The sequence below is a fragment of the Sapajus apella genome, unplaced genomic scaffold, assembly GCF_009761245.1.
Source record: "Sapajus apella isolate SASKATOON/1434 unplaced genomic scaffold, GSC_monkey_1.0 scaffold5, whole genome shotgun sequence".
Taxonomy (NCBI): domain Eukaryota; kingdom Metazoa; phylum Chordata; class Mammalia; order Primates; family Cebidae; genus Sapajus; species Sapajus apella.
In genome coordinates, this window is record NW_022436945.1 from 31,201,640 (window position 1) to 31,221,050 (window position 19,411).

General features: G+C 36.6%; 1 protein-coding gene across 2 annotated transcripts in view; it reads left to right on the top strand.

The window, feature by feature from the left end:
- The first annotated feature begins 1,477 nt into the window (after window positions 1-1,477).
- TMEM33 (transmembrane protein 33) overlaps window positions 1,478-19,411 on the top strand; it is a 21,056-nt gene continuing 3,122 nt past the window's right edge. Inside the window, exons 1-7 of one of the 2 annotated variants that reach the window (XM_032274056.1) lie at window positions 1,489-1,620; window positions 1,807-1,877; window positions 5,234-5,328; window positions 5,836-6,023; window positions 9,895-9,962; window positions 10,871-11,004; window positions 15,842-15,925. In XM_032274056.1, the coding sequence (XP_032129947.1) occupies window positions 1,833-1,877; window positions 5,234-5,328; window positions 5,836-6,023; window positions 9,895-9,962; window positions 10,871-11,004; window positions 15,842-15,925 (614 nt within the window). In that variant the 5' untranslated portion in view covers window positions 1,489-1,620; window positions 1,807-1,832. Of the gene's footprint in view, window positions 1,878-5,233; window positions 5,329-5,835; window positions 6,024-9,894; window positions 9,963-10,870; window positions 11,005-15,841; window positions 15,926-19,411 lie in introns of both variants that reach the window. The other variant, XM_032274055.1, reaches the window with a different exon arrangement.

Consider the following 19,411-nt stretch of genomic DNA (forward strand, 5'->3'; position numbering starts at 1 on the left):
CAAGAGAGGGATCTGTCCAGTAAGTAGACAGACCCCTGACTTAGGATTTTATTTTTACTTTATATATAAACAATGGCTTCACAACTAATTTCGTTTTAATTTGCCCCCTTAGTCATCCTTCACCCTGTTGCCAGAGATATCTTTCTAAATCTCATGATGTCACACTTCTGATTAAAATTGTACCATGCTTCTCTGGATTTCAGGGTCAAGTTCAGATCCTTTCCTCAGTACTCCCCTGCCTGCCTCTCTAGCCGAAATCTTTCACAACCCCCTGACTGGTACCGTCATTCTGGTCACACTGAGCTAGTCCTCTGGCTGTCGTGTTACTTCTTGCTCTTTCTGTTACTGTCTGGAGTCCCCGTCTCCTTTCGAGGCAGTAGAATAGGGTATAGGAGGTAGGGAACCTAATGCTATTTCTCGCTGACTTTCTAGAACTAAATTGAAGAGAAAACCCTAACTTTTCAAGCCTAAGTAACAAAAGGACCAGAGACTACTCCCTTTTCAAACTCCAACCTGTTCTGTGTGGCAGATGGGAAATTGAAAGTACCTCTGATTGGTTGCTTTTAGTAACCATTCAGACGTTTGCATAGGAGTGTAACTTTGTAACTTCACTTCAGTTTTTGACTGCTGGCCACCACTTAATTTACAGGAAGTGAACACCAAGTGTCCAATGGAAACTTCTAGCAGGTATTTGGATGTAAGAAGATTCTATATCCAGGGCCCTTGAGCTGCTGTTTTGCTCACTCCCACACTCTGGAGTGTACTTTCATTTTCAATAAATCTCTGCTTTTGTTGCTTTATTCTTTCCTAGCTTCGTTTGTGCGTTTTGTCTAATTCTATGTTTAACACGCCAAGAACCTGGACACCCTCCACCGATACCACTTTCAGCCAACTTTTGTCCTTCAAGATCTATGGCCAGCATTGCCTTTTCCAGGAAACCTCCCCAGACCCTTTCTGATTTAGGTACCCTCCTCTGTGTTCCCTGTGATTAAATCAGCCTCTGCACATGTTACACAAGCACTATGCTCTGATTTCAGTTTACTTGTCTGTCTCTTTTGCAATCTGTGTCATATTCCTCTTTTGCAATCTTGTCATATTTCTCTTTTGCAATCTTGTCATATCCGCAATGCCAAGTATGGAGGCTGTCACAAAGCAGACCTTATAAATACTTGTCGAAAGAATTAATAGTAGAGGTAGAACCACAGGGTTTAGTGAGCTCCTGGAGAAAGGAATCAAAGATGTTTCTGACGCCTCTATATCAGGGAGTGCAGAAATTTCATGGTTTGACAATGGGCAGGGAGGATCATTTGTGAGCTGTATGTGACGCAAAACTTGCTCCCCCATCCTAATTTCTTAGCTCACTGGGCCAATTGGCAGATACGACAGGTGGAGCGCAAATTAGGAGAAAAAACTACACTTCCCGTCATGCCTCTGGGCTCCGCTCCCATTTTTCCCTTTTCGTCACTGCCTCCTCCCCACGGAAATGAAAGGAGTACTTCCGAGTTCGGCAATAACCTGGAGCCGGCGGCATAGGTTAGCCCTTCAGGGCTTCGCTACGAAGCTCCGCCTTCGCTCCGGTCTTTCTGGAAACACCGTTTTGATCTCGGCACTGCGGGACAGGTACTTCCAGATTGCTGCGGGTACCCTCGGTCTAGTTTGCTGCACTGGGTGGGCAAGACCCTTTCCTGGTGAAGAGTCAGAGCTCCAGCAGGGTGCATCCGGCCTGTGTGTGGCGCGAGGCAGGGAAGCCAGCGGCTCCGACGCTGACGTTTTGTCACCTGTTTTTTTCTCTCTTCGCGGTTGCACCGTCGCAGACGCTCGTGTGAGCCCCTATGGCAGATACGACCCCGAACGGCCCGCAAGGGGCGGGCGCTGTGGTAAGTGCGAGGGCTGGGTAGTTTGGCGTGATTTGCAAGAGTTAGGAAGAAGCAGGAAGTGTTTGGAGTCCAGAGACGCTCTAGAAACAGTGCTTTCAGGACTGGGATTAATGAGTTGGGGTAGGGGAGTTAGGGGAAAGAGGAGGTCCTGAGCGCAGATATGGAGGGAACTTCAAGTTTGTTTCCGAAGCGACAACAGGCTGGTCTGGAGCTGGTGACCCTTACCTGTATGCCATGGAAATTGGGCCTTTTTTCTTCCCACACCTCGGTTTCTTGATTATCGTAGGCCCCAAGGTTAAAGATGCCACATGAGGTTGTGCCATGACACACAATTCATGACACACCACGTGGAGCACACGGATGCTGGCAAAGAACATTTCTGCCTAGTTTATATCATTGTATATAGAAATTATGCAAAGGGAGGAGAGCAGTGGTCTTTTTCTTCTTCACTTTGTTCTTTGTGAAGAGAATATCATTATGCTTTTGTACATTTTTTAAGATGCTGATCTGGAGCTAACAAGTTATTTGTGCCCGGAGCATTATTGTCCTACAGTTTTTAATCCATGAGTAGTTACGAATTCTTCTGTGTGACCGCAGTGCAGTTACCACATTTGGGAAATATTAGCTAATATAAAATCCATGTTCAAATTTCAGTACTTGGTCTTTAAAGCTGCTTTCTCTTCATCGGGATTCAGTCAAGAAGCATGCATCGATGGCCAGGCGCGATTGCTCACTCCTGTAAACCCAGAACTTTGGGAGTCCAAGGCGGGAGGATTGCTTAAGTTCAGAAGTTCGAGACCAGCCTAGGAAATATAGCGAGTCCTCATCTCTACTAGAAATAAAAAAAAAATTAGGCGGGGTATGGTGGCTCATGCCTGTAATCAGCACTTTGGAAGGCTGAGGCGGGCGGATCGCTAGCGCCCAAGTTGAAGTTGCAGGGAGCCGAGATCGCGCCATTGCACTCCAGCCTGGGCGATAGAGAAAAACCTTGTCTCAAAACAAACAAAAGAATAAATTAGCCCGTTGTAGGGGTGCGCCCCTTTAGTCTCAGCTACTCAGGAAGCTGAGGCAGGTTGTGCTACTGCGCTCCAGCCTGGGGTGACAGAGTGAGTCTGTATCTCAAAAAGCATGCATTCAATTTACTGGCTGTATCTTCTTTACTCTCTTTCAATCTAGAACAGTTCTGCTGCCCTCTCCTCCTCTACCTCCCTTCCCTCCCTTTTTTTTGAGATGGACTCTCGCGCTCTCGCTTTGGCTGCAGTGCAGTGATGCGATCTTGGCTCACTGCAACCTCCGTCTCCTGGGTTCAAGCAATTCTCTGCCTCAGCCTCCCAAGTAGCTGCGATTACAGGCGCCTGCCACCACACCCAGCTAATTTTTTGTGTTTTTAGTAGAAACAGAGTTTCACCATCTTGGCCAGGTTGGTCTTGAACTTCTAACCTCGTGATCCACCCGCCTCGGCCTCCCAAAGTGCTAAAATACAGGCATGAGCCACCGCACCCGGCCTCCTCCCTTTTTTTGTTTTAAAAGATACTGATAGTTTTCAAGAGTCTAGACGTGTTTTGCAGCATATTTATGTATATCTGATATGTAGGAAGCATTTTACGTTGATTTATCCCATCATTGCAGAATTTGTTTGATTGTAGGTGGTGTCCACCAGTTTCTCCATTGTAAAGATACTTTTTTTCCTTTCTAATTAAAAAGTGTTCTTTGGCATGATACTGTGAGACTGTGTGACTATTGCTCCTCAGTTTTTCAACCAAAGATCTAGTGATTTTTTTTTTCTTTTTCCCTGAGCAATTTATTAGTATGACGGTTGGAGAGCTTACTCTTAAAAAAATGTATACCAATACACTTTCTTAAAGTTTTAAAATTGTGTAATAAAATATATATAAATGTGTACAGAATAAAATCCATAGCTCAATGATTTATTGCAGAATAAACACCCTGAACAAATAGATTTTGAGGAGAATGTTCTAAAACTAACTTTCAAACTATGGTGCACAGTTGTGATATTTGTTGAGGAACTGAGCACAGTAAGCTAGATTCATCCTTCACTTGATTACTGCTAATCATCTCAATTTACTGGAGTCACAGTGTGGTAAGTATGGATTTAATAATAAACCAGAGTTGTATTTCATATTTCTAAAATTACCTGCATGTGGGTTAAAAAGACATACAGTAGAACAGTCTTGAATTTTAAAATGTACTTGAATTTTTCCCCAAAATTTTTTTTTATTTTTTCAAAAGATAATGAAATTACATACAGCAGTGTTTTTAGACTTCAGGTGGACCTATTAGTGAGTTGAGAAGTCAGTTTAACTAGTGAAACCACCAGCTATTTTTAAAAAATTAAATAGAAAATGTCAAAATTTATTACCCAGAGTAGGGTAAATACTGTTTGTGAAACTTGTGTTTACTTTATTTATCCATGTATGTGGATCTTGATTTTAAAATTACTTAGGAAGATCCTAGAGAAAAAATGTAAAAGCCACTTTAGACTTTGAATATAAGACACATTTTAATGAGAAAACAAATTTTAAGATTCTGCTTTAGTGGTAATAAACATAGGTATTGGGGGAAAAGCAGCAAAGTAAAAGATAGAATGGGAAAAAATGGAGAAGAAAATGGTGTATGAAAGTTTAATCTAGGACCACTGAACCTAAGGCAAGACTTCTGGGGAACATAGAGATGATAAAGAGAGTGGTGTAATCAGAGAGGCTGGTGGCCATTTAATACCTTTCAGCTGTATTTTGAGTACCTACAGTATGCCAGGACCTTGCACATGTAGCCAGATTACAAGGGTAATGAGTCCAGTAGTTACTACTGTCATGGTTTTATATTTCTTCAAAAGGCTTAATTTAATCCAAACTGGCTTTATGTGATGTCTTACTCAGCTCTGAGACCTACCTATTTGGGTTTGAGATTTTTTTTTTTGCTAAGAATAGGCATATGGAGCTCTTGAGAGCAGTTAGTTTTTATTTAATGTTCTTTTAAAATAGGTGAAGCCAATATTACACGTGTTAAAGGAGCAAGACAGTTGTAGTTGAATTTCTGTTAAGATTATTTTTTCTAATTAATTAGTCTTTGCATTTTTTAAAAAAAAGTCAGCTGATAATTTTTTCATTTATGTCTGTTTAAGTACTTGTGCTTTCCGTATGAAAACTATAAGGTATTTGGACTTGCCACTCAGCATATACATGAAACATTTCATTGCCTTAGAGTGTACACCTAATGATCTAAAAAACAAATGGAACAAAATTAAAACATTTTGAGTAGACGTAAAAATCACACAGTGTTGATGCTTAAAACATAATTGCAGGCATAGCTTACAGTATTTTTCTTTTTAAATTTAGCAATTCATGATGACCAATAAACTGGACACGGCAATGTGGCTTTCTCGGTTGTTCACAGTTTACTGCTCTGCTTTGTTTGTTCTGCCTCTTCTTGGGTATGTATTATACATATTGCTGCCTTTGATATTCAATTGTTGAGTCAGTTTATATGGAATGCTTTTTAGTTGTAAGACTTGTTAAACTGTAAAGGGTTTAGGCACAAATAAAATGCAAGTTCCAGTCTTAAAGTACTAATGACCTAATAACATTATCAGCTAGAGGAATATTTTATATCTTGTGCTTTGTAGAACGAACACATTGAAAATCCAAGGAAAAATTGATGCATGTGAATGAGATAAGTTCATGTTTTATTTTTACTTACTATGTGATAGGAAGAGTCACTGCTTTATAAAATTCAATTTTATAAATTGAATATGAAAAATTCAGTTGGGTGTATATATATGAAGTGATGCTATTAAAAAGGTAGACTAAGTTCAAGTAATTTTTTTCTATTGACAATTAAGTGATTTAGGTGTTGTGCAATTATGATGCAATTCACAAAGGAGGAAGAGACACTGGAGTTGTTTATGTCTCATGATAACCTCTCTTCTGGTAATTTGCAGGTTGCATGAAGCAGCAAGCTTTTACCAACGTGCTTTGCTGGCAAATGCTCTTACCAGTGCTCTGAGGCTGCATCAAAGATTACCACACTTTCAGTTAAGCAGAGCATTCCTGGCCCAGGCTTTGTTAGAGGACAGCTGCCACTACCTATTGTATTCACTCATCTTTGTAAATTCCTACCCAGTTACAAGTATCCTTTTCTACTTTTTTAACAATGAAATTGCCAACTAAGCATATGGGAGACCTCTTCAGATTATTTCAGCAATGAAGGCATACCATGAAGCCTGGGTTTGTTCTTGACACTTCATTTGAATGAAGATGTGTTTAGTGTAAGAATTTCTGACTTTAAAATTTAAGTCTAAACTGTGAAGAGCTAATTTAGGAACTTCAAACTATTTTTGTTCTTCCCTCTTGAAAGCTTCTCTATTAGAATGGATATTTTTGAATTCCGCTTCGAAGTACAAGCTTATGCAGAACTTACTTTAATATTTTAAATTTTTTTATTTAATTCACGTTTTTGGCAAAGTGTCTAGATGTCTTGCTTTAAAAAAGAGAGATCCTCAGCTTTTTCCAGTCTTAACCCCCAGTAAACTATACACAAATGGAATGTAGCCAAGAAATAAGTAGGGAATGAGGTATTTAAGCAGGGAATGAAATAATACAAAGAAATTAATATTTGCTGTATAGAGTAGAAAACAAGGACATACATGATCCCTGGAGCTAATGAGAACTCGTTTGGAATTTGTATGTTTTCACATTTCAAAGATGTGTTGTGGTATGATACTGAGTATTCCATAAAGGAGGGGAAAATGAGAAAGAAGTTCTACAGTGTATTTGGAAAACGCTAGGTTAAACATTTTTAAATATGGTTCGTTACTATAGGGTCCTTTATGTGTGTTGTAAGACTAAAAGAGTTCCTAGTGTTTTTTAAACTTAACTTTTGTGATTGTTTTTTCCCTGTAGATTATCTCTCTGCAAATCATTTTGTGAGTGGAGAAGTGCTGCTCTAAGCGCTTTGGAATGTTTATGATACATCTGTATGTTATATAAATCACAGTAAAATATTCCTCAGAGACTCAATATTATCTATTCATGGAGTGTCAGATTTTTAAATAGATTTTTGTAGGTCTTAAGGAAAAGAAATAGGAGGAAACTGAAATGTCCTGAGCACCTATTTTGCCAATATAACATCTTGACATATTTAATCTTTATAGCACTCTGAAAAAAATCATTATGGTATATTTTTAATAAAGATGCTGATTTGCCAATTGTCAGTATCCACTTCCTACACATTGGCTGGTAAGTAATAATGCCGACAAGGTCTTTCTAACTAAAAAGCCCTACCTAATCTATAGTTAGTGGGTGAGTAACACTTAAGTGTACTTTAAAAATATTTCTTTCTGTATGTGAGTAAAGCCGGTAACTTCACATAAATATTCAGTATATGGAGATTCTCTTTAAATTACTTGCTTCATCGAGATAATATGGGTAGCTTGAACTGTAAGGATAAAATTTTTCCTGTTTAAATACGTGGGTCTGTAATGTCCCATTATAACTTCTATTTGTTCATTTTTAGGTAAAACTCATTAAATGATTACTACAACTGTAAATAATAATCACATTTGTTTGGCATATTACTGGCTTGACCAGCATCTGTTGAATGAAGTATTTTGCAGTCACCAATGTTAAAATTCCAGCCTTTCTGAGCTATAATGAGGAGTTATATGGAGATTTTTGGTCATACCTTTTAGTAGCTTAAAATTTCTTTGGAGGGAGAAATAGAAATGACAGAAATGTGTTTTAATGTAGACTAAACTCAATATGTCGGTAACTTTGGGAACAGTGGCTCACACGGATCAGGTGCTCAGTAAGTTTTCTTGAGTGAATCCTGAGGTCTTGCCAAATGAGACTCATGACTGGTGAAGACAACCTTTCTGCCTTTTTATACAATTGGTTATTTGGTTGCCCCTCTTTCCTGGGAATGTTGAAGGTTTAAGGATTTCATATTCCTTAAATTCTTAGAAAGGGAAGGTAGTAAACAGTGGGAATAACATAAACTAGTAAGTTTCAGGAAATGCTAATCTGATTATTAAGGTGGTACAGTAATAAATAAAAGTGGGTCCAAAGTAATATTACAGACTTGCGTTCTGATCTTTCTTCTTATAAAGGTGGTATTTTGTCCTTGTTTGGTTAATAACAGGTACTTAGAGCTTTTCATCTCTTATCTTTTCTAAATACATTGTATTAATAGTTTAAAAGTAATGTTGGGTCCGGGCACGGTGGCTCAACACCTATAATCCCAGCACTTTGGGAGGCCAAGGCAGGTGGATCATGAGGTCAAGAGATCGAGACCATCCTGGTCAACGTGGTGAAACCCCGTCTCTACAAAAATTAGCTGGGCATGGTGGCACATGCCTATAGCCCCAGCTACTAGGGAGGCTGAGGCAGGAGAATTGCTTGAACCCAAGAGGCGGAGGTTGTGGTGAGCCGAGATTGCGCCATTGCACTCCAGCCTGGGTAACAACAGCGAAACTCCGTCTCCAAAAAAAAGAAAAAGGTAATGTTGGAAGCTAAGATTATGAATCTCTTGCCAAGGATTTGTAAAGAGATGAGACTCCTTAGAAATTTTTAGCTTTGATCTACATACTCATTTGCCAGAGCATGAAACTTGTTCTAAGAAAATTAGGTTAGTGACAGAGCCAGGAGTGGAACCCAGGTATCTTGACTCCCAATTCAGGGCTCTATTTTTACTACTTGACACTGCCCTGTTTATTGAATTCAGTCTGGATATGTGTCAAAGTTTAAATTAAATTCTTTAATCGTCAACAGAGTTTTATAGTGACTTTAAGAGGTTTGTAGCTTCCATCAGTTTCAAAGTAGTCTATGATTCATTAAAAAATTTAAACTTTATATATATGTGTATGATCTCTACTTAGGAAATGGACATTTTTCTTAATTCTTGTTAGAGGTGGGAAAGTGTTGATCAGGATATTAATTTGGAGAACTATATTAGAGAGTTAAGGTTCCTCTAATACTTGGATATAGGTTGGTGTCTTGCTTGCCAATTGGAAACTGGGACCCTTGGATTCCTAAATGAGTTACGGTTGTAATGAATTTGCTACTCAGATTATGTTACAGCAATCACCATTTCCTGTAATATCAGGCCTTCAGTTAGTATAGAAAAATAATGTGGTTTAGTTCTTAGGAACTGCTAATATTTTTAGGACAAGTCATAATTGACTAAGAGTCTATATCATTTTGTGTAACTACTTGACAATTTTTTTTTTTAATCAACCTGGCAGAAATTGGAGTGGAGAATGGGGTCTTTTGAACACTTTGCATTTTTGAAAAAGTTGAATGAAAAGTGTGTGTTTGTCCATAACATAAAGCCAAACAGTTGGACTCAAAAGGATTCTCTCCTTATGTCTGTAATTAAGCTGATGAGAGTTTTAATTGACTGTATACAAAACAAAATATATACTGCCATTTTAATTTTTACAAGTTGAGAGCATAAATATAACAACTTGTTTGGGTATAGTATCTCAAAATAGTGGAGTCTTTGTAGGAAAGAAGTAATAAAAGATCTTTAATCTTTGGGACTAAAACCTGGGGAATTACTCTTCAAACATTATCTTAGACTCTTTTCTCAGCATTTGAGATTGCGAATGTACTATAAAACTACTGTTTGAAGGCCAAGTTAAAGTGACCAATAAAGCCGTTGGAGGGTTAAAAGCTATACTTATAATCTTTTGGGATGGCCTAGATTTCAGTTTAATTTAGCAAGTGTTTGTGATGTTACTCAGTAGAAATGAATGAAAAAAATTTTTTCACTATTAATTTTTGTCATTAAAAGAACTGAATTTTAGAAAATGAAATAGTTTACTTTCTTCTTTACAGTTCACAAAATTTGATTTGGCTTAAAGTGTATCAGTAAAACAAGGCATTCTACTGAACTCATTTTAGCAGATGTTTCAGATCTGTACATTTGGACATAATATGTAGTCTGTTTTGCAAAGAAGCCTTGATGACTTTTAAATGTTTTCCTTAATTGTTTTCTTCAGTGAGTATTTTCCCAGTCTTGTTATTCTCGTTGCTTCATGCTGCCACATACACGAAAAAGGTCCTTGATGTAAGTAAAACTGCCATTTCTCTAACTTCTTAATTACGGATCACTGACATAAGTTCAAGTTCTAAGACATTTGGCATTTGTCACAAAAAGTCCCTCTATACCTTACAAACTTGTTATAAATTATTTACTAATTTGAAAATTTTAAGTTCAGAAGTGTTAATTATTGAAGTTTCACAAACTAGTACATTTTGTAGATAAAGGATTGCACTTAAAATTACCCCCGGTCTCCAGGAGAATTTTTCAGGTTTGAAATAGGTCTATTTTTTTGAAATTTGTGTCGCTAAAAGTGTTGAGTTGTCAGATCTCTTGTTCTGTCAGTGTTTAATTCTGGCATACCAGAGAAGTTGCATGTACTGAATAAATCTCTTTTGCACTTATTTTCAGAACTGCCGCTTTCCTGAAATTCTTATTGCTTGGTTGGATAAGCCTAGCTTGGCATCAGGCCATTTACAGCATATATACTGAAATTTGAATTAAAATATCCAGATTTATGCTTTGTATTGGCCTTTTTCTTTATCCCTGTAATTCTTTGGTCACAGCAGTAATTACACTCTAACTTCTAACACTAGCTAAAGAAGGAGATTTTAACTGTATTACTGGATAGTCAGATTTTGTTGTGGTTGGAGAGAAATAACCATTTTTTGTTCAATGATCATTCTTGAGAAAAACAAAGCAGCTAAGAGTGAAAAGTACTTTTACTAAAGTTGTTTTTTAAAGTCTAAAAATACAAAAAAAGCAGGAAAATGTACTGCATTTATCCTTAAATGGTTTGTGAACTTTGTATCATCATTACTAAAGTAATATATTTGGTCGTATTGCCTGTTGGATAGGCTATTTACCTAAAGAAAGAAAATATTGTTATCAGAAATGCTTCACTTATTTCTAATGTTGGCTTTCTTTTTTTTTAGGCAAGGGGTTCAAATAGTTTACCTCTGCTGAGATCTGTCTTGGACAAATTAAGTGCTAATCAACAAAATATTCTGAAATTCATTGCTTGCAATGAAATATTCTTGATGCCTGCAACAGTTTTTATGCTTTTTAGGTAAGGAAAAATTATATTTGTTTTGGAAGGCTGATGAATGAACATAAATAATAAAGATAGTAACTCAATTTTTCTTCTGTTTAAATCTGTTGAAGGTAGGTATTGACATGTAGAGCTAGCTGAATCTTAGCAGTCACCTAATCTAACCTTTTTCATTTATAGTAGAGAATCTGAAATATGGTAGACCTAGGAATTTGTCTTATTCTTTGTGATTTATCATTTAACCTTTTAAAAATTACCTTGATAATTAACTACCTTTGAAAGAATTTTACAAAGTCTAGTCTATTCTGCCACTATTGAGATGATGTTTCTTACACTAGAGAAAAACCTTTAAAATTATGGGCTCGTATTAATACTTGCCTACTATCACCTTATTTTGTTTGTATCTTTTTTTTTTTTTTGAGTCAGAGTCTCAGTCTGTTTGTTGCCTAGGCTGGAGTGCAATGGCGCTATCTCGGCTCACTGCAACTTCCGCCTCCTAGGTTCAAGCAATCCTCCTGCCTCAGCCTTCCAAGTAGCTGGGATTACAGGCACTTGCCACGACACCTGGCTAATTTTTGTATTTTTATTTTTTATTTTTTTTATTTTTTGAGACGGAGTTTCGCTCTTGTTACCCAGGCTGGAGTGCAATGGCGCGATCTCGGCTCACCGCAACCTCCGCCTCCTGGGTTCAGGCAATTCTCCTGCCTCAGCCTCCTGAGTAGCTGGGATTACAGGCACGCGCCACCATGCCCAGCTAATTTTTTGTATTTTTAGTAGAGACGGGGTTTCACCGTGTTGACCAGGATGGTCTCGATCTCTTGACCTCGTGATCCACCCGCCTCGGCCTCCCAAAGTGCTGGGATTACAGGCGTGAGCCACCGCGCCCGGCCCAATTTTTGTATTTTTAGTAGTAACTGGGTTTTGCCATGTTGGCGAGGCTGGTCTTGAACTCCTGACCTCAGGCTGTCCGCCCACCTCAGCTTCCCAAAGTGCTGGGATTTACAGGCATCAGCCACCGTGTCTGGCCAAAGAGCCTTCTTTTAAAAGTATGAACGTTAAAATAGTATTGACCTCTGCACTGAAATTCTTGCATTACATTTTAAAACAATACACCTTGCTACCCAGATGATTGCTTTATCAATTTTTAGTTTTACAAGTAATAGGACATTACAGATAAAAACTAAAATAACATTTGACTATATGAATCCTAGTTGCAATTTTGCCCTCTTCCCAGAGGTATAAAGAGTTTGATATATGTCTGTGTATATAGTCCTTTAAAAATACTTATACAAATTTGTACAACATGTGTATTGTGGATGGGGAGTTTTGTTTGTTAATTTGTTTAGTTCTTATTTTACGTCAAAGATATTATCCTAGTTGGGCATGATGGCTCATCTCATGCCTGTAATCCCAGCACTTTGGGAGGCCAAAGTGGGTGGATCACTTGAGGCCAGGAGTTCGTAGCCAGCCTGGCTAATGTGATGAAACCCCATCTCTACTAAAAATACAAAAATTAGCCAGGCATGGTGGGGCACACCTGCAATTTCAGCTACTCGGGAGGCTGAGGCAGGAGAATTGTTTGAATCTGGGAGGCAAAGATTGCAGTGAGCTGATACCACACCGCTGCACTCTAGCCTGGGCAACAGAGCGAGATTCCCTTTCACCACTTCCCCCTCCCCACCTCAAAAAAAGGTGTTATTCTGTATGTTTTTCACACTTGTATGTTTCCATAACCTATTTGATTTGGCATATCCGGTTCTGTTTTTTTGTTTAGCCACATAGCATTCCAACTTATATCCTGATCATGGAAATTTGTTTCCAAATGTTTAGTTTTTCAAATATTGACGCAGTAACTGTTTTTTACCTGCTTATACTTAATGCCAGTGTTTTCTTTAACATAGATGCCAGAATTGATTTTGCTGAATACAAGCTAGGTGCCTTTTGTGTCTAATGGACCATGCTAAATTGTTCTTTAAAATGTCTGTATTACTTGTTTTTCATAATCTTGTTAATTTGTAACAAACTGTCATTATTAATTATATAGTTATATTTTATAATTTTAACTGTACCTTGGCTTGATTAACTAGTAAAGCTTTCATGTACTTGACAGTTACTTCTCTCTTTAGCAGTCTCTTCAAACTATGGACAGAGTTTTCTAGATTTCCTTACCAGTGTATCTGTTTCATTCTTTTAAGTAGTGCTTTCCTCTGAAAACTCCAGGATTGGCAGGTGTTGCTTAAGTTGTGTGGTCCCAACTAGAAAATGTAATCTAAATAAAGCTCTAGAGTGGTACAATGGAAACACTTCCTACTGGGCTTTATGGACCTGGAGTTTAGTTGATTTGACCTTATCTTGGTTAGCCTTCTGAGCCTTCTCCCTGAACCATTTAAAAACTAGTATTGGTCGAAATAGGTAGATGCCTAAAATCCTTCTACCTACAACATTCCATAAATGCTGAATATAAGATTTGATGCAGTCGTATTTGTAAATTAACTCTAAAACCTTGATGCTAAAATTTAATAAAAGCCTTCTCTTATCCTAGAAGCTGAAAGCACATAAAAGACAAGGGTAATGTAATCTGAGACAACAGAAAAAGGGACAAGATCAACATTCTAATATTTTTCCTTTCATTTGTAGGTTTTTCTTTTCACTTCTCAGACACTTAGAAACTTTAATTATTAATTAGTAAAAGAAACTTTTTGCTCTCTTATTTTTCTTATTGATTTTTCTGGTTTTTGTGTGGGTATGTCACTTAATCCTGCTTTTGGGTCAGACCAGGTTCTATGATTTGTTTCATGTAACTTGATGAAAGTTCAAATGGTAGATACCAAAACTAGTTTTTTTGTATGGGTATAATTGATGTCTGTATTCTGAAACCTCCAGATTCTGTTTAGTAAGCAAAATAATTTCTTATGCTCCTCTTAAATCATATTAAGACAATTTTAATGAAATTCCGAGATGCCATGCAAACCTAGACAAAAACTTCACTTTGGAACTATAATGAATTTTTTCTTAGGAGCACCAGATTTTGACTTTGTTGGTACGTTAATTCAGTTGTGCTCCTGAAATGTTTTATTTAAAGGTTATTTGTACAAACTTATCATCTTAAAGGTTACTGTAAAGAAGGTGAGAATTTGCCAGAAATGTTTAAATAGAGAAATCATTTTGTTTGTTGGAAAAATTAAAATCAACTTATAAAGTTGTACTTAATTCCTATTAGGAAAAGCTGTTAATGCTTTAGGTAGGTAGCTTGAATATAACCTAAACAACAAAATTAAGAACAATCTTACATTATTGCTATTCCTAATTTGCTGTCCTTCGTGGTAGACACACAGTCTAATATTACGAGGCTTTAACAAGTTATTTGTACCAGTAATGCTTAAGCTCTGTATTTAAAAATGGATGCATAGTCTGTGAATTTATCTTACACATGCAATGCACATGTGTGCAAAGACAGATAAAAGCGTCATTGTAGCTTCATTTCTAGTTGACTGGAGCCACCCAAATATTCATTAGTAGGGAGCTTGTCAAGCATTAGATGGAATACTTGAAGCTGTAAAAAAGATTGAGATAATTTATGTGTTGTGATACGGGATAATCACCAAGAGATTTAAGTTAGTTTGTAGGGTGTTCTCCATTTTTATTTTGTTGGGTTTATGTGTATAAGGACATGTATATGTTTCTGTCTCATTTTTTTGGGAATGATAAACCATATCTGTCCTAGAGTTGTTAAACAGATTTAGTGAATTACAAAGTGAGGACTACCTTAGTGTTAGTCGTCGTATACACTTGTGTATATAAATTTCTGAAGGGACATATTCGAAACTGTGGTATAAGTTTGAGGAAGGGGCTAACTTGGATGATGGGAAACTTGTTTTTTAAGTGAATATTTTCCATTTATGTTTTCTGTGTTGGGTCTGTTACATTTGCACTTTTAAAAGTTAAAAATTTATCAAATTATTGGGGAAAGTGCATGTTGGATTTGTTTAGTGGTAAGTTTGCAATCGTGTAATTATTTTTGTTATGAAAGTAATACAGTTTAGAGGAAAAGGCCAAAACCTAATAAAACACATTTGGCATCCTAATGTATTTCTTCCAGTTTTAAAAAATACAGTTGTAATAATATATGTAGTTTTATATTCTGCTTTTTTCAAAGTTGCTATGTAATTTTCATAACCAAGATTCTAGGTAGTTGCATATATTGAATCCATTAAATAACCATAATATAAATTGTTTAATTCTACTTCCTTACTTTTCACATTAGGTTGTTGCCACATTTTATTTGTAGTTATTTCAGTGAATGTCTTAATTCAGATAGTTTTTCTTAGGGAAGAATTCCAGACTTGGAGTTTCATAAACATATATATAATTCTTTGGATATTGTAATTGTGTTTTTTAACCAAGAAAAATAATTAGTATAGGCCATGTAGATTTACTAATGATGACCCAGTATAATTTTTTTGGTGGGGGGAAGTGTTTGTTTTTTTTTTTTTTAGTATATGTAAAATAAGTCACTTTGCATATTTTATGAAGCCTTACAATTTGATTTCATCAGTTAGTAATTACCAAAGTATTTATGTAACGTTCTCTGATTTAGTATTTTAAAAATTTCAAAAGTAATATATACAAGAATACATTTATAAAAATTAAACAATAGCATTTTACTCTTTACTAATCATATACATTCTATGATGTTCTTTTTAAGGATAACTTGGATTTAGACATGATAGATTTCACTATGACCATTTGATGAATGAAGATACACATATTCTCCAGTTGAATTGCCTTTAAGTTTTGAGAGTATACACGTGAATTGATATTGTATATTTATCACTCTTGTATTTGTTTATTTCAGTGGTCAAGGAAGTTTGCTCCAACCTTTTATATATTATCGATTTCTTACTCTTAGATATTCGTCTCGAAGAAATCCATATTGTCGGTAAGCTGATGATTATTTTAAACATGTTTTATTTGTTGAAAGTATTGTGAATTCATAGTATTTATAATTCTGAAGAGTTGTTTAGCTAATGTGTTAGAATTTAGAAGGAAGCAGCATTTTTGTAAATTTAAGTTCTAGGCCTTAAAATGTACTAGGGTTGGTGAGGAAGTGATTGTATTTCTTTTTGGAAACTGAGACTGGAGTTATCTACGCCACCTCTAAAGCACTGTTAAAACTTAGCAAATTTTAAAATGTGTAAAATATAGGTTCCACTCTCAACTTTCTTAGTTGAAGAAACAAAAGTACATGTCAATTAGATAAACAATGGTTAGGATACAGTATTCACAACCCAGTAATGCCATAGGTTTGCTTTATCATATCAGTACTGTTCTCCTCAGAAGGGAGAGATCATTGGGCTAGAAGATAGATGAGCCCAGGAAGGTTTCACAAAATTGAAATTGTAGAGAGAGTAAAGCTTTTGAATAGTGACAACGGGGAAAAACACTTTAGGTGGGGAAATAGTAGAAGCAAGAGAGATAAGGAGCACAAGCTATATTTGAGGAATGTTATGTAGACCTAGTTTGACTCAAATGGAGAGTCTGAATGGTGAATTGCTGACGCTAAGATTAGAAAGGTATATTGGAGCCATGTTATAAAACTACTTGAGTTTTAGGGTAAGAAGTTTGGAATTTATCTCTTAGGTGAATGGGAATGATGGTTTTGACATGGTGAGAACATTCTTCAGATAGCCTTGTGCCAGAAGCGTTTGAAACAGAAAAATGGGGAAGCAGAAATTTTAGGGAATTACTATAGTTTTCAGGAATGGGGGCTTAAATTAATATACACTAAATTATACACTCTGATCTTAAGCGTTGGAGCAAAACTAAAATGAATAGATGTTTTTAATGGCTTAAAAAATGATATTCAGAGCCGGGCGCGGTGGCTCAAGCCTGTAATCCCAGCACTTTGGGAGGCTGAGGCGGGTGGATCACGAGGTCAAGAGATCGAGACCATCCTGGTCAACACGGTGAAACCCCGTCTCTACTAAAAATACAAAAAATTAGCTGGGCATGGTGGCGCGTGCCTGTAATCCCAGCTACTCAGGAGGCTGAGGCAGAAGAATTGCCTGAACCCAGGAGGCGGAGGTTGCGGTGAGCCGAGATCGCGCCATTGCACGCCTGCATGGTTAAAAAGACCGAAACACCGTCCCTCAGAGCCGGGAAAAAAAAAAAATGATATTCAGATACTAATAGTAATATAGTGTATTTTCAAGTTTAAAATAATATAGAATTCAGCCAGAAATTCAATGAGTACATTAGAGCAACCTGTATGTTATATTTTTGTAAATACAGTAAAAAGAACTGAATTTGAATGCTGGCCCATTATTAACCAGTTGCATGACTAGGCAAGTTATTTAAATTTGGCTTTCTTTATTGGTAGAGGAAATGACTTGTGGGGGTGAAGTGAAGTAATATTTTAGAAGTATTTAGACTCTGTTAGGCTCTTACTAGTTTATTATTCTATGATCTCATTTTCCTTTCAGAGTGTTTTTGTGCTCTTTTAGGCAATGTCTTTTTTTAATAATACTTTCTAAAATAGAGCTTATTGTAGACATTTGTTCTTAATGAGTCTCTAGTAGCAAACTAACATTTATTCTTACTTGATTTCATGAGTTTTAGCCTTTTTCTTTCTTGTCCCTATATTCGTTTTAGTCATTATCTTATAGTCTCTTGCCCTGACAAACATTATTTTAATCAGCACATTTGTTTTTCTGTGCTTCTTTGTGCCTCCTCCTCCATTCCCATTTTCTCTACATACCCTTAAATCATATTAGTACATCTAGAACTTAGTTTTCAGTGGACTAAAAAGGAAAGGATAGCAATGAATCGAGGTAACACAAATATGTGTTAATAAACATCTTCAAAGATCTCTTTTAAGCACGCATTTTAAATCAAACCAGTGGAAAGGTAATGGAAAATATTTCTACTTATAAATATTGATAAACAGGCTACAAAAGTATGTTTTCAGTACTACACTTTTTTTAACTAAAGGTTTTGAGACCATCTGTATTCACAGTTGTGCCATTTTCACCTACAATATTCTCAAGTTGGTGGTTTCAGTTCTTTGTGGATATCTAGTATAGATTGTCTATAGCTGTGCTGTCCAGTATAGCACAGCAACCACATGTGACCATTTAAATAAAAGTCATAAAACTTAAAACTCAGTTCCCTTTGAGCACAGTTCAGGTAGGACTAGATTATGGAAGGGTTTGGATTTTGTTTTGAGGTAAGGAGAGCCTTTCGGGTTTGTAACATGGAGGGGTTAGGAACCCCCATGATGAAATCGAATTTAGAAATATTCCAGAAAATGGATTGCAGGCTCACCAAGAGAAGAAAAAGATCAGTTTGGAGAGTGTTAGCAGTCTAGAGCCTGAACTGATCCATTGGTAAAAGAATAAGGGAACAAATATGAAAGATATTAGGAGGTAGGATATTAGGGCTTGGGAGAAAAGAGTAAGTTAAAGACTTGGAGATTTCTGGCCTGGAATCCTAAGAGAGTTATAATGGTGCTCTCATGAAGACAGGAGATACAGGAAGGGCAGGTTGTGGAAAAATAGGCATCCTTCCAAATATTATTATTCCTGTCTTCCAGTGCAAGCATATTAAACACTTGTTTAGAAAAGTAGATTTGTTGCTTTTTTTCTAATCATAAAACAGGATACAGAAAGGTAGTATAGGAGCTGTATCTTTACACAGGATGAGTCAGCACATAAGGTGAAAATTGTGAATGCTTAAGATAACCCTTGGTGAGCCTTCATATCACTTATAAATGTCAGTACAGTATACATGATTTTGTGTATACTGGCTTGTATAATATATATGTGATGTGTATACTATGTGATAATACTTTGATAATAGTGTTGACTTTTTCTTTCTTAGATCTAGTTTTTTTTAAAAAAAAAAAACCATATAACAATTCTTTGAAGAAAGGAAGGGATTAAATAATTTTTTCCCCTAATACTTTCTTGAAGGTCAGGGGCTTTATCTATGAAAAAGTAGTAAATAGTTATTTGTAACCTGTGTGAACCAGCAGCCAGCCTTAAAGTAGTCCATTCTTGCTAATGGTTAGAATAGTGAATACTAGTGTAATTGGGCTGCTTTTGGTTTCTCTTAACCAAAATTACTAGATGATAGAATTCGAGAACTTGTTACATGTTATTACTTGGTGTATCAATAATCATTTAAAAGTAAAGACTCTTTGTCCTGCAAAAAAAAAATAATAATAATAGGCCGGGCGCGGTGGCTCAAGCCTGTAATCCCAGCACTTTGGGAAGCCGAGGCGGGTGGATCACGAGGTCAAGAGATCGAGACCATCCTGGTCAACATGGTGAAACCCCGTCTCTACTAAAACTACAAAAAATTAGTTGGGCATGGTGGCGCATGCCTGTAATCCCAGCTACTCAGGAGGCTGAGGCAGGAGAATTGC